The following is a 12,931-nucleotide window of genomic DNA, read 5'->3' on the forward strand; positions in this document are numbered from 1 at the left end:
TTTTGATTCTAAAGCACGTGTTTTTTTTAAACGTGACCCCTGTCTGGAGGCCCACCTGGCTGATGAGCTTGGCTTCTTGAAGCGGCAGTGTAGGAACACTTTAGGTTGTGTTGCTGGGGTGGCGATTGAGGTAGTGTTGTCAGCCATGGCTCAGTTGGTAGCACTCTCACTTCTGAATCACCAGATCTGGATTCATGTCCTGCTCCAGGGCTCGGGTACAAACTCAAATCTGACATTCCAGTGCAGCACTGAGGGAGAGGTATACTGTCTTTTGGATAAGGTATTAAACCAAGACCCCATCTGCCTGTTTCGGTGAATGTAAAAGATCCAATGAGACTTTCACTGAAGAACCGAGTTAAGCCTGGTGTCCAGCCAAAATTATTCCTCAATTAACATCACAAAACAAATTACCTCGTCATTATCATATTGTTGTTTGCGGAGATTGCTCATAATGACTGCCATGTTTCCTATATTGCAGCAATGACTACACTTCAAAAAGTACTTACTTGGCAGCACTTACTGAGATGGCCGGTGGTTGTGAAAAGCACAACTGACAGCATCATCTCCATAAGAGTTTTTTTTCTTTGTGGGGTAGTAAAGAGCAGTTTGTTTGGGCTGGAATGGGGGTTGTGATTGATCACGGATGTAGGTTGGTCAGTAATTATAAGGAAAGTTGAGTCTACTTACACAGTGGAAGCAGGTTAGCTTGGGGAGCTAGAGATGACGCACTCCTGCTTCTCTTGCCCCACAGGCATTAGTATTAATTAATTAGCAGGTAGTTGAGTGAAACAGTTTTTCACGCCTTTTAGTCAATACTGTGCATTATCTTGGCAGCTTTGTGTTTAGAGTTCCAAAAAAGTTATTTCTGTTCACAGGATCAACTTGCAGCTGATATGTACAACTTCATTTCTAAAGAAGGGGATTACGCAAGATATTTTGTAACGGTGAGTGTTTTGCATGGTGCATTGGCATTGACTCATTACATCATTTAGCTTTTTCATTCATCAAGTTTTTAAGATTTTTGCTGAGATTTATCAGAATTGTTTTTGATAGACTTATTGGTACTGCTTTTGTAAGCATTGAAGTTAATTGAATTTTTGTTGGCAATGTGCGTTCTGTTCTCAGTTATTGGAAGCACAAGCAGATTACCATAGAAAATCACTAGCAGTCTTGGAGCGAGTTCTCCCTACTATCCAAACCCAGCAAGGTATAGTATCAACAGCATTTAGTTGCATTATTCCTGTATGAGCATCAGCTGCATTTTATTTTTTTCTCGCTACTTTTACGCCCTTTGCTCTGAATTAATGCTTTCTCTGATTTTCTAGCTGAATGTTCATCCCCTTTTTCTGATTGATTAATATGCAGCCATCAGCAGTTTCTCCAGTTTGATTCGATAATCAATTAATTACAGCATTTAAATGTTTTGATAAATATCTTGGGTACCTAGAGAACTTATGAACTCCCCAGTGGAAGTATTTTGTGCAACATGTTGGCTTACCCAACGTAATCAGCATGTTTAATAAATAAATATTACAGAGAGACCTTATTAAACCGGAACTTCAAGCAATCATTGCAACAAAAGATTTCTTATGAAGATGATGCTGTCAGTTTATTTTGTTAATTGGAAAATTAATTTGCCTTTGCTTGATTTCACTTAGATACATGGACAGAGAAGCCTGCATTTGGAACTGCATTAGAGGAACACCTCAAGCGTAGCGGTCGTGAGATAGCACTCCCTATTGAGGCCTGTGTGATGATGTTGTTAGAAACTGGTATGAAAGAAGAGGTGAGTGCTGGTAAAAATGAAATGAAAATGAAAATCGCTCATTATCACAAGTAGGCTTCAAATGAAGTTACTGTGAAAAGCCCCTAGTCGCCACATTCCGGCGCTTGTTCGGGAGGCTGGTATGGGAATTGAACCGTGCTGCTGGCCTGCCTTGGTCTGCTTTAAAAGCCAGCGATTTAGCCCAGTGTGCTAAACCAGCCCCTGGTTGCTTAAAACATATCGGCACATGCATGACTAATCAAAATGCTAATTTCTAATCTAAGGAATATGCAACTCCTGCATCCTACTGCTTTCTTTAACAATCCGCATTCAATTTTAGAAACTATATAAACAGCAAGTCCTCAAACTTGTTCTATCATCCGTTCATGCCCTGGCTGATTTGCATATCAACTCCACTTTTCTGCCTGTGAAATAAAAGAGAGCAAGCCGGAGATACATTGGTATCCTCTCCTGTCTCTGTGTACTTCACTTTTACTGTTCAAACATGCATTTGGTTTTGTCACTGGAGTTTATTAAACGTGCAACAGAGTTGATCGTGCTTGACTTGTGTAACGTCTGACCTAGATGCAACAGCTTCAGTGATCTGGTGATATTAATAAGCACAGTTAGTTTTCTTAGAGTGCTGGGACCTTATTCCAACTACTACTGTTGGAATGAAAATCCTTGCATAAAATGTATTAGATGTTTAGATTCTAAAAATGTAACTTGGAATATGAATGAATGAACATTAACACATTGATACAGACTCCTTGTTTCAGGTTTCTGGTAGTTTAATGACCTCAACGAGAATGTCTTGTTGCAATAATGCATTTGGACTTGTTAACCTAGAAATGAAATGGTAGTAAATGCAGCCCAGCTGAGAATGCATCTATGCACATAATGTAGGAAAAAGAAGCAGCCTTGACTGTGACGCCTCTGGTTTAGTACCCTAGTGGTAGGATACTGTTTGGAGTCGCACATTAAGAATGTTCACTCCTGCATTGGTGGAGTAATTTCCCAGCAACCAAAAAACCATCTCTACAGAAGAGAGGAGAAAATAATATAAATTATTATAATCACAGACTCATAGCCCCAAATATTCATGGTCCATAACTTGCTTTGAAAATAGCAGCAAGTTAACAACTTATTGTTTATTCTCAAATGTAACGGCAGCCTCAGGTGAAAGCAACAGCGCACTTAAATGCAAATATCCAAAAGTTGCTGTCAGAGGTGAAAATTAACATTGAAATGGATTGAGCAGAGTGAAGTTTTTATATTTCCAAAATAGATACGAGGTAAGCGCGCCACAGAAAGTTCAGTGAAGAAATATTATGTCTAAATATGCTGTCAAGATCTGATAAAAGTTATTTTTTTAATAAGTTTAGAGTACCCAATTATTTTGTTCCAATTGAGGGGCAATTTAGTGTGGCCAATCCACATACTCTGCATATCTTTGGGTTGTGGGGATGAAACCCACAGAGACACTGGGAGAAAGTGTAAACTCAACACAGACAGTGACCCGGGGCCAGGATCGAACCCGGGTCCTCAGCACCTGAGGCAGCAGTGCTAACCACTGGGCCACCGTGCTGCCCTGTGATAAAAGTTAATTAGTGCCAGTGAGGCACTCTGGCACTGAAGATTATTATTATAAGCATAGAGACTCATTCTTTCAGGTATTAATTGTTGAGATTTAAATTTTTTTTAAACTTTCTCTTTTTCTCTCTCTCTCTCTCTCTCAATCCAATCTTACTTTTTCCTCCTCGTTTCTCTTTCTGTACATGATTTGTCATTAAATTCACCATTTTAGCTTGCACTCCCTTCTCAGTCATTGCATTGTTATTTTACAGTGATGGTTGTTTGCCCTGAAGAGGGTGTCATTGTGTTTTCATCTCACACTTTCAGCAATTTTCAAGCACAAAATATTCACTGGCAAGGGCAAGACTAACTAAAAGCAGATCCCATGCATGAGAGATTTTGGTCCATGCAGATATTACTGGGTTCACGTGCGGTTTGTAAAGATATTGTAATATCACAGTCATATCAGCACGGGAGAAGATTATTTGGCCCATGTCTGTGGCAGCCATTGGTAGAACAATCCAGTTAATCCCACTTAATCTCCATAACTCTGAGTTTATTTTCCTCAAGTGCCTATCCAATTTCCTTGAAAAATTATTGATCATCTCCGCTTTCACCACCCACATTAGCCTTGAGTTCTAGGTTATTACTATTTGCTGCGTATTAAAGTTCTTCCTTCGGCCCCCACCCCTGCATCTCTTTCCATCGATCTATTTCCACTCGTCCTTGTACCATTGGCTAATGGGAACAGCTTTCTTTGCCTACTTACCTAAATCTGTCAATTCTTCAACCTAAACGTATAGCTAAAATCACTGCTGTCATAACTGTTCTGGTAAATCTCCTCTGCACCCACGCAAAAGCCTTATCTTTCCTAAATTGTGGTGACCAAAACTGGACACAATACTCGGTTGGGGCTTAACCAAACGTTCAGCATAACTTCTCTTCTTTTGTACTCTGTGCTTCTATTTATTAATCCCAAGATCCTATATACCCTGATAACTACTCTCTCAGTATGTCCTGCCACCCTTAAAGATGCCATTAAGTCTATTTTGTCTTCTGCTTTCCCTTCTGCCAAAGTTGATCACCTCACACTTCTCGGTATTAAATTCCATCTCCTGCTTGCCGGCCCATTCTGCCAGCTCGTGTTCTGCTGTAGTCAATTGGTAACGTACTCTTCATTTGCCATGCCCCATTTTTGCATCATCGGTAAATTTTTACATTTTACTGTGTATTCCAAGATCCAAGTCATTGATATATACAAATCAAAAAAAAAGCAATGGTCCTAGCACTCACTCTTGGAAACACTACTATCTGTCATCCTCCACTCATTTGCCACAACCTACAGTTTTCTGTCCTTAAGCCAATTTTTTTAACTAACACTGACTCTCTTATTCCATGTTCATTAATTTTGTTAACTAGCCTTCAAATGGTATTTTGTCAAACACTTTCTTAAAAACCATATCAATACTGTCTATTGCATTCACCTCATCAACCTTCTCTATTCATCAAAAAAATCATTTAGAATAGTCAAACACAAGCTGGATCTCCTTAATTAACTAAACCTCTCCATGTGTTCATTTTTCCTTAGTTATTCATTCTAAAACTTACTCACCACTGATGTTAAATTGACTTGTAGTTACTCTATCCTTGCCTTTTTTTAATAAGGATGTCACATGTTCCACTTTTCAATCCTCTGGCAGCTCCCCGTATTTAGGAAGTTTGAAAGATTATGGTAACACGCTATTATATTGCACGCTATCTCCGTTACACATCCCTTTGTAATGTGCAATGCAAGCCCCGCGACCAGGAAACTTATCCACTTTAAACATAGCCTTTCTAGTCTATGCTGATTATCAATTTTCACATCATCCATTACCTCCGAACCATCGCTATTCCAACAGATATTTTTGTCAGTATCCTCTCCCTTCATAAACAATACAAAGTAGTCAACAAGTATTCCAGCCTTGCTGTACTCATCCAAGCAAAAAGCACCTGTTTTGTCCCGAATAGGCTCTACTACTGCCTAGTTACTATTTACATGCTGGGAGAAAATATTGGCTTCCTTTTTGTGTAAACTGCCATTCTATTCGCATGTTCTGTCTTGGTCAGTCTTATTTTTGTATTCACTTCCTCTCTCAATTTATTGTTTTTTGGCCTGGTTCACACTTGATGGAATTCACCTAATGTGCATCATGCATCCTCTGTTTTTATTTCCTCCTATTTTCTGTCACCCTCGTCATGTGTGATGATCATTTCCCTATTGTAACTCAGGGGCTGTTCCGGATTGCTGCTGGAGCCTCCAAACTGAAAAAACTAAAAGCTGCATTGGACTGCTCTACTGCCCAGCTTGAGGAATTCTATTCTGATCAACACGCTGTTGCAGGTATGTTAAAAGACCAAAACATTTTGGAGGTGACCAGTTCAAGGGTCAATGAAGCACCTCTTAACACAGTCAGTTTGAGGCAATTTGCCAGCCAACAAATGTCACAAAAACAAAAGTGACGGAAACAGGTCCCAGTTAAGTAAGAGAAAGAGCTGCAGGGTGCAGACTTTAAATAAAAAGGGCCATTTGGACAAAGGCACCTTTTTTGAGGAGTGGTGTTCTGCTTTACACTGCCATAGATCTGAAAGTGTGCTTGTGAGCTGGTATTTGAGTGTGTTCCGGAATCCAGGGAGAAGGCATCTCAGAAGATGTGATTGAAACCCTGTGAAGTGGGCCATTGTTAAAGCAGTGCTAGTGGGGGCGATATTTGGAGAGAATTCCAAGGAGAAATATTTGAATGTGAAGCTGGGGATCCCTCGTAACACAGAGGTTCAATGAGATTGTTTATTTTGGACTTTACTGACATCTGTGTAGGTCCTTGGGAAATCCATGGACATGTCTTGCTTGCATCTGTCATTTACTCTGTAGTGGTGTGTTCAACCATAGTTCATCTGTTAATTCGCATGTACCTCATATCCTGAATGTTTCAGTGTGAGATACATATTGTAAATTGTTTTATTTTTCTGAACTTGTGTAGTAAAGTTTTTATTTATCGGTTCAAAACTTGTGGAATCTTGTGGTTTTATCTAAACCAGTCTTGAATCTCATCCTTTATCTACTTTAAACAAAATATCATTGGAACCTAAACAGATCTCCCAGCCCATGTCCTGGGGGCTAGCCAAGGATCATAACTTAACACAGCAGTCCACATGGCATAGGTGGGACTCTAGTGCTGTTCCATGCGGAATTTCAGGATTTTGACCTAGCAAAATGAAAGAACAGCAATGTTTCCAAATTGGGGTGGTATTGTTTATAGGTGATTGTGTTTCCATGAGACTGCTGCCTCCAGGTGGTAAAAGTCTTGGGTTTGGAAGATCGTGTCGAAAGAAATCTTGGTGAGTTATTGGCGTGCATTTTGTAGATGGTACACTGTAGCCATGTTGTGCTATTGATGGAGGTGTGAATGTATAACACGAATGATGGGGTGCTGATCAGGTGGGTTACATTTTCCTGAATTGTGTCAAGCTTCTTGATTGTTGTTGGAGCTGTGCTCATCCAGGCAAGTGGGAGGTTATTCCATCAGAGTCCTCTTGTTTTGATAGTGGAAAGGCTTTGGAGAGGCAGGAGATGGATTACTTGTCACAGAATACCCAGACTCTGATCGTTTCTTTTAGCCACGGTATTTATGTGACTGATCCAGCTCAGTGACTGGTCATTGGTGACACCTCGGGAGGTTGATGGTGTAGACATTTGAAAATTTTCTGTGGTGGTTGCTGACATTTTTGTGGTGGAGTGAGAAGTGGTTAAACTCAACAGCCAAATAATTGGATTTTAATTTTCATAGAATCATAGTAGCTTTATAATGCAGAAGCAGGCCATTCAGCCCATCAAGTCTGCACCGAACCTTGGAAAGACTACCCTACCTAGACCTATGCCGTAGAGCACCCTAGTTACGCCCACGGCTCCACCCTATCCCCATAACCCAGTAGCTCCACCTAACCATTTGTACACTAAGGGGCAATTTAGCATGGCCAATCCAACCTGCACATCTTTGGACTGGGGAGGAAACCGTAGCACCCGGAGGAAACGCATGCAGACACGGAGAAAGTGCCAACTCTACACACAGTCACCAGAGGCTGAAATTGAACCTGGGTCCCTGACGTTGTGAGGCAGCAGTGCTTGCCAATGTGCTGCCCAGGAAACCACACATTTCGGTAGTATCAGGTTATTTGGCAGGCAGGATGGAAATGGTGGAGAGGAATAATTTGGGTAGAGCAAGCAAATTAGAGTGACTTCTTTAGTTTCTACACCCATTGATTGGGAAGACAACCATATTAGCAGATTGGAGCATTTGAGTACGTTTGGGATAGAAACTGACTGATGGGGCTGGTTAAACCGTATATTAACAGTATAAACTAAGCTCTCTCATGAAGAATAGATACTTAGGAGCAATACTGAAGGCAGCTGGTGACATTGTAAACACATCCTAGCATAAGTCAGCAACTTTTGGAAGGGGCTGCATTGAAGTAACAATAATTACCCTCTCAACTCATGTCCTGAGGCACGCTTTGTAATCTTATTCATTATTGTATGTATTGTGCATATTGAGAAGCTGGTTCACAAAATAAACCATTGCCATATTTAGATTGGCTTGGTGAGTCTCTTCTTCCTGATGGCCTTCGTCTCTTTGCCTCAAGGTGCCTTGAAATCGTATCTGAGAGAGTTGCCAGAACCTTTAATGACGTTCCAGCTCTATGACGAATGGGTCCAAGCTGCAAGGTGAGGACTCATCACATTGCATAATATTACACTTGCGTTTCATGCAGCTTTGCGTTAGTGTAAATAGTGTGGACATGTTGAACTAGCAATTTCCGAATGACTACAACTTTAGTTCTATTCTGTCACAGTGTACCAGAATCTGACAAGAAGTTACAAGCCCTCTGGGTAACCTGCAGCAAAATGCCAAAGTCAAACAGTTCAAACTTCAGGTACATGTTCTAAATCTTAAGATAGAGTCTATGGAAATGATGTGTCACAATTGAGACTTGAACACTGTTACAAATCAACAATGAAAAAAAGTTATTGTAAATATTTTTTAAATTCTATTTCCTGTAACCAGATAGTTTCCATTGTTAGTACAATTCTGAAATCAGATCTTATCATGCAATGCAGGTGTATTGGTAGTGGACGAGCAAGCTAGACACCATGAATTTTCTATGTTGTAGTAACTAAGAAATAGGAACTTACCTGACTTCCAAGCGGAGTTCGGGAACTATAAGTCCTGACATTCCAAAAGCTTCCGCATGTGCAATTCAATGTTGTGCGATCTACAGGCCAGGCACAAGTGTTAAGTGCGCCTGTGTGGGGTACGAAAAGGTGTTTAAAAACTTGCATCAGGAAACCAAGGAGTAGGTGTCATAACACAGGAGTCTCGGGACAGGGAGAGGCCCAAGGAGGTAGAGGATCAGGGAAGGAGCCTCCAGGAGGAGACTACCAACTGTAGGAACCACTAGGGAGAGGAGGAAAGAAGGAGGCTCTGAGCAGTAAATGTACAGCTATCGGCAGGCTCCAAATAGCGAATGCTCGGGAACAGCCTTGGGAGAACTGAAAAGACTGCAGAAAGTTGGTAATCTCTACTGTGAAGCATTGGAGCAAAGGTGTTTTGAATCCTTGGAGCAGTGGTGTTCTGCTTGACGTAACTAAAGAGCTGGAGTTGTGCCTGAGAGTTGGTGTTGGGGTGCAGACCCGGGAGTCCAGGGGCACGTAGACTCTGGAGATGAGATTTGAAACCCTGGGACGGGCAGTGTAAGTCGGGACAGCTTCTAGAGCTAATTCAGGGATTAGATCTGGAAATCCCCTCTGAGGGAGGCAGAATTTTAATGAGATTGTGTAACCCACAGTGGATACTGATATCTGGTTGAGTTGCTGAGAAATCCATGGGATCTGTCTTGGTCACATCAGCCATATATTGTGCAATGTCATGTCTTTGACCATATTTTACCTCATGTTGCTTCTGAATATTAGAGTATACAATGGATATTGTAAATTGCTTCACTTTTAATACTTTGTATACTAAAGCATTTATTCAAAAACTATGGAATCTCGAGTTTTATTATCTTAGTAAGCACCTGGGACCTTAAACATAAGAGAAATATGTTTCAGTGTTTGTAAACTTGATCATTCAGGCAAAATGGAATGTTCTCGAGAGGTGTAACCTAAATTGTCTTTGTTGAACAGGTATCTTATAAAATTTCTCTCAAAACTTGCACAGAATAGTGAAATCAACAAGATGACTCCTAGCAACATTGCAATTGTGTTGGGGCCCAACCTCCTGTGGGCTAAGAATGAAGGGTAAGAGCTTACTGCTTTTATTATGGTGATGCGCCGGCTAGATTTCAATTTTGGGACCCGACCTATTAGGGCTTAATGATAAAAGAGCTTGTTAAATAAAGAAGGCCACAGAGACCAAGTTGCAGCAGAACTTGAATTTGTTGTGCTATTTATTGTAGCCAAAGTTAATGTAATACTTTTCTCTGGATCATTGATTCCTACTTTAAAGCCAAGATATTTTAGGAATAAAACTGCCAGAATCCATAATCAGAAAAAGGATATTACAAAGAAGTCCATGGGTCAGATGATCAAACTCACTGTTATTCAATGTTGCCCTGGATTCTTATGAAGTTTTCATTCTAAAATTGGTTTCCATCTCAGTCCCTTTCTCTCACTTTAGACTTTAATTCCTTTAGTTCCTACCTCCTTTAGTTTTAATGTCTCGCCATATCACTCTGAATGTACGATGTGTGTTTGCAATTTCAAAATTCAGAGCATAATGAGATGAGCATGAGGCTACGTATAAGCATTTTGAAGGGAGTACATGGTTAAAATTATTTTTGCTACTGTTCTTTCTGATTTCCTTAAAAGGGGACAGCTTTATTTTTTTCATTATTATCTTTGCTAATGTTCTCTCTTCGGGAAGTTGGTTAGCTCGGTTGGCTGGACTGCTGTTTTGTGATGCAAAGCGATGCCAACAGCGTGGGTTTAATTATCGTACCGGCTGAGGTTACCATGAATGCCCCGCCTTCTCAACCTTGTCCCTCACCTTGGGTGACTCTCAGATTAAATCACCACCATTCAGCTCTCTCTCTCAAAAGAGAAGAGCAGCCTATGGACCTCTTGAGGCTATGGCAACTTTCAATATTCTCTCTGAAATGCCCTGCTGGGATTCTGTTCCATAGGCATCAGTTGCTCTTTATTCTCTCCATGTGTGTGCTTGGAGGGTATTCGATTTTGGCTGCATCAGAGCTTAGCTTGATCCTATCTGCACACTGAAAAGCAATTGGAGTTGAGACAGCTATAAGTGATCCCACAACCAACAGATCAGATCAAAGCTCTCCAGTTCTGTCGCATCTAGTTTCGGGTGGTGGTATTTTGTTGGATTTGTTTTTATTGTCAGGTGTACCGAGGTACAGTGAAAAGTATTGTGCGTACAGTCCAGACTGATCATTCCACACATGAAAAAAAACACAGGACATACAAAAGTACACAATGTAAATACATAGGCACAGGCAACAGGTGAGCACACTGGGTCAGTACTACTCAGTAGATGTGTGAGGAGATCAGTTCAGTCCATAAGAGGGTCATTCAGGAGTCTGGTAACAGCAGGGAAGAAGCTGTTTTTGAATCTGTTAGTGGGTGTTCTCAGACTTTTGTATCTCCTGCCCGATGGAAGAGTTGGAAGAGTGAATAACCCGGGTTGGAGGGGTCTTTGATTATGTTGCCCACTTTACCAAGGCAGTGGAAGTTGTAGACCGAGTCAATGGATGGGAGGCGGGTTCCCGTGGTGGACTGGGCTGTGTTCACGACTCTCTCTGTAGTTTCTTACAGTCTCGGGCTGAGCAACTGCCATGCTCGGCTGTGATGCAGCCAGATAGGGTGCTTTCTACAGTGCATCTGTAAAAATTGGTAAGAGTCAATGTGGACATGCCAAATTTCCTGAGGAAGTATAGGCGCTGTGGTGCTTTCTTGTTGGTGGTGTCGATGTGGGTGGACCGGGACAGATTTTTGGTGATGTTTGCACCTAGGAATTTGAAGCTGACAACCATCTCCACCTTGGCACTATTGATGTAGACAGGTGTGTGTTTGAAACTTTGCTTCCTGGAATCAATGACCAGCTCTTTAGTTTTGCTGACATTGAGGTAGAGATTGTTGTCATTACACCACTCCACTAGGTTCTCTATCTCCCTCCTGTACTCTGACTCATCGTTCAAGATCCGACCCACTACAGTCGTGTCATCAGCAAACTTGCAGATAGAGTTCGAGCCAGATTTTGCCACACAGTCGAGTGTAAATAGGGAATATAGTACGGCGCTAAGTACACATCCTTGCGGAGCCCCGGTATTGAGGACAATCGTGGAGGAGGTGTTGTTTATCCTTACTGATTGTGGTCTATGGGTCAGGAAGTTGAGGATCCCGTTGCAGAGGGAGGAGCCAAGTCCTAAGTTTTGGAGCTTTGACATGAGCTTGACTGGATGAATGGTGTTGAAGGTGGAGCTGTAGTCCATGAATAGGAGTCTGACGTAGGAGTCCTTGTTGTCGAGATGTACCAAAGATGAGTGTAGGGCCAGGGAGATGGCATCTGCCGTGGACTGGTTGTGGCGGTATGCGAATTGCAGTGGATCAAAGCATTCTGGCGGTGGACAATTAAACAACTAATGGGAAGAGGGGGCTCCATGCATCCCCATCCTCAATGATGGCGGACTCCAGCACATCAGTGCAAAGCACATAGTTGAAATGGTTCTAACCATCTTCAGTTAATACTGGGCTAGGGCGCAGTCAATTCCAGCCCCCCGTTACCCAGAGTCGCAACACAATTGAATGAACCAATAATTGTTAGTATCCGAGGAGTCGCAAATAGGGTTCAGTGTTGCACAGTCATCAGCGCGCATCCCAACTTCTGACCGTATCATAGAATCATAGACTTTGCAGTGCAGAAGGGGGCCATTCGGCCTATCGGGTCTGTACCAGCTCTTGGAAAGAGCATCCTAGTTAAGCCTTCGCCTCCACCCTATCCCAGTAATCCCACTGAACCTTTTGGACACTTCAGGGGCAATTCAGCATGGTCAGTCCAACCATTTTCCTTTGTGCTCGGTATGACTCCAACCAACCAAGATTTTCCTGCCTGATTCCCATCGACTCCAGTTTTGCTAAGGCTCCTTGATACCACACTCGATCAAATGCTGCCTTGATGTCAAGGGCAGTCATTCTCACCTTACCTCAGGAAATTCAGTTCTTTTGTCCATGTTTGAACCAAGGCTGTAATGAAGTCAATAGTTTAGTGACCCTGATGGAACAAACTGAGCGCCCGTAACAGCCTCCCCGAACAGGCGCCGGACTGTGGCGACTAGGGGCTTTTCACAGTAACTTCATTGAAGCCTACTTGTGGCAATAAGCTATTTTCATTTCATTTCACCACATGAACTGTAGCAATTCAAAAAGGCACCTCACCACTGCCACCTTAGGGGGAAGTATGGATGTGCAATAAATGCTGGCCTTGCCTGCAATATATCCAAATCCCCTGAAGGAATTTAAAAAAGGGAGGAGAAGGAGGA

General features: G+C 41.8%; 2 protein-coding genes across 2 annotated transcripts in view; both read left to right on the forward strand.

Annotated features, from left to right (window-relative positions):
- Positions 1-12,931, forward strand: part of dntt (deoxynucleotidyltransferase, terminal) — a 488,317-nt gene that overhangs the window by 134,099 nt on the left and 341,287 nt on the right. The gene's annotated exons all lie outside the window — the stretch shown is intronic.
- Positions 1-12,931, forward strand: part of LOC140392480 (rho GTPase-activating protein 17-like) — a 63,698-nt gene that overhangs the window by 39,589 nt on the left and 11,178 nt on the right. Inside the window, exons 8-14 of the mRNA XM_072477719.1 lie at positions 876-944; positions 1,126-1,207; positions 1,659-1,786; positions 5,612-5,723; positions 8,021-8,102; positions 8,231-8,311; positions 9,561-9,674. Of these exons, the coding sequence (XP_072333820.1) occupies positions 876-944; positions 1,126-1,207; positions 1,659-1,786; positions 5,612-5,723; positions 8,021-8,102; positions 8,231-8,311; positions 9,561-9,674 (668 nt within the window). The remainder of the gene's footprint in view (positions 1-875; positions 945-1,125; positions 1,208-1,658; positions 1,787-5,611; positions 5,724-8,020; positions 8,103-8,230; positions 8,312-9,560; positions 9,675-12,931) is intronic.

The sequence above is a fragment of the Scyliorhinus torazame genome, chromosome 16 (genome assembly GCF_047496885.1).
Source record: "Scyliorhinus torazame isolate Kashiwa2021f chromosome 16, sScyTor2.1, whole genome shotgun sequence".
Lineage (NCBI taxonomy): Eukaryota > Metazoa > Chordata > Chondrichthyes > Carcharhiniformes > Scyliorhinidae > Scyliorhinus > Scyliorhinus torazame.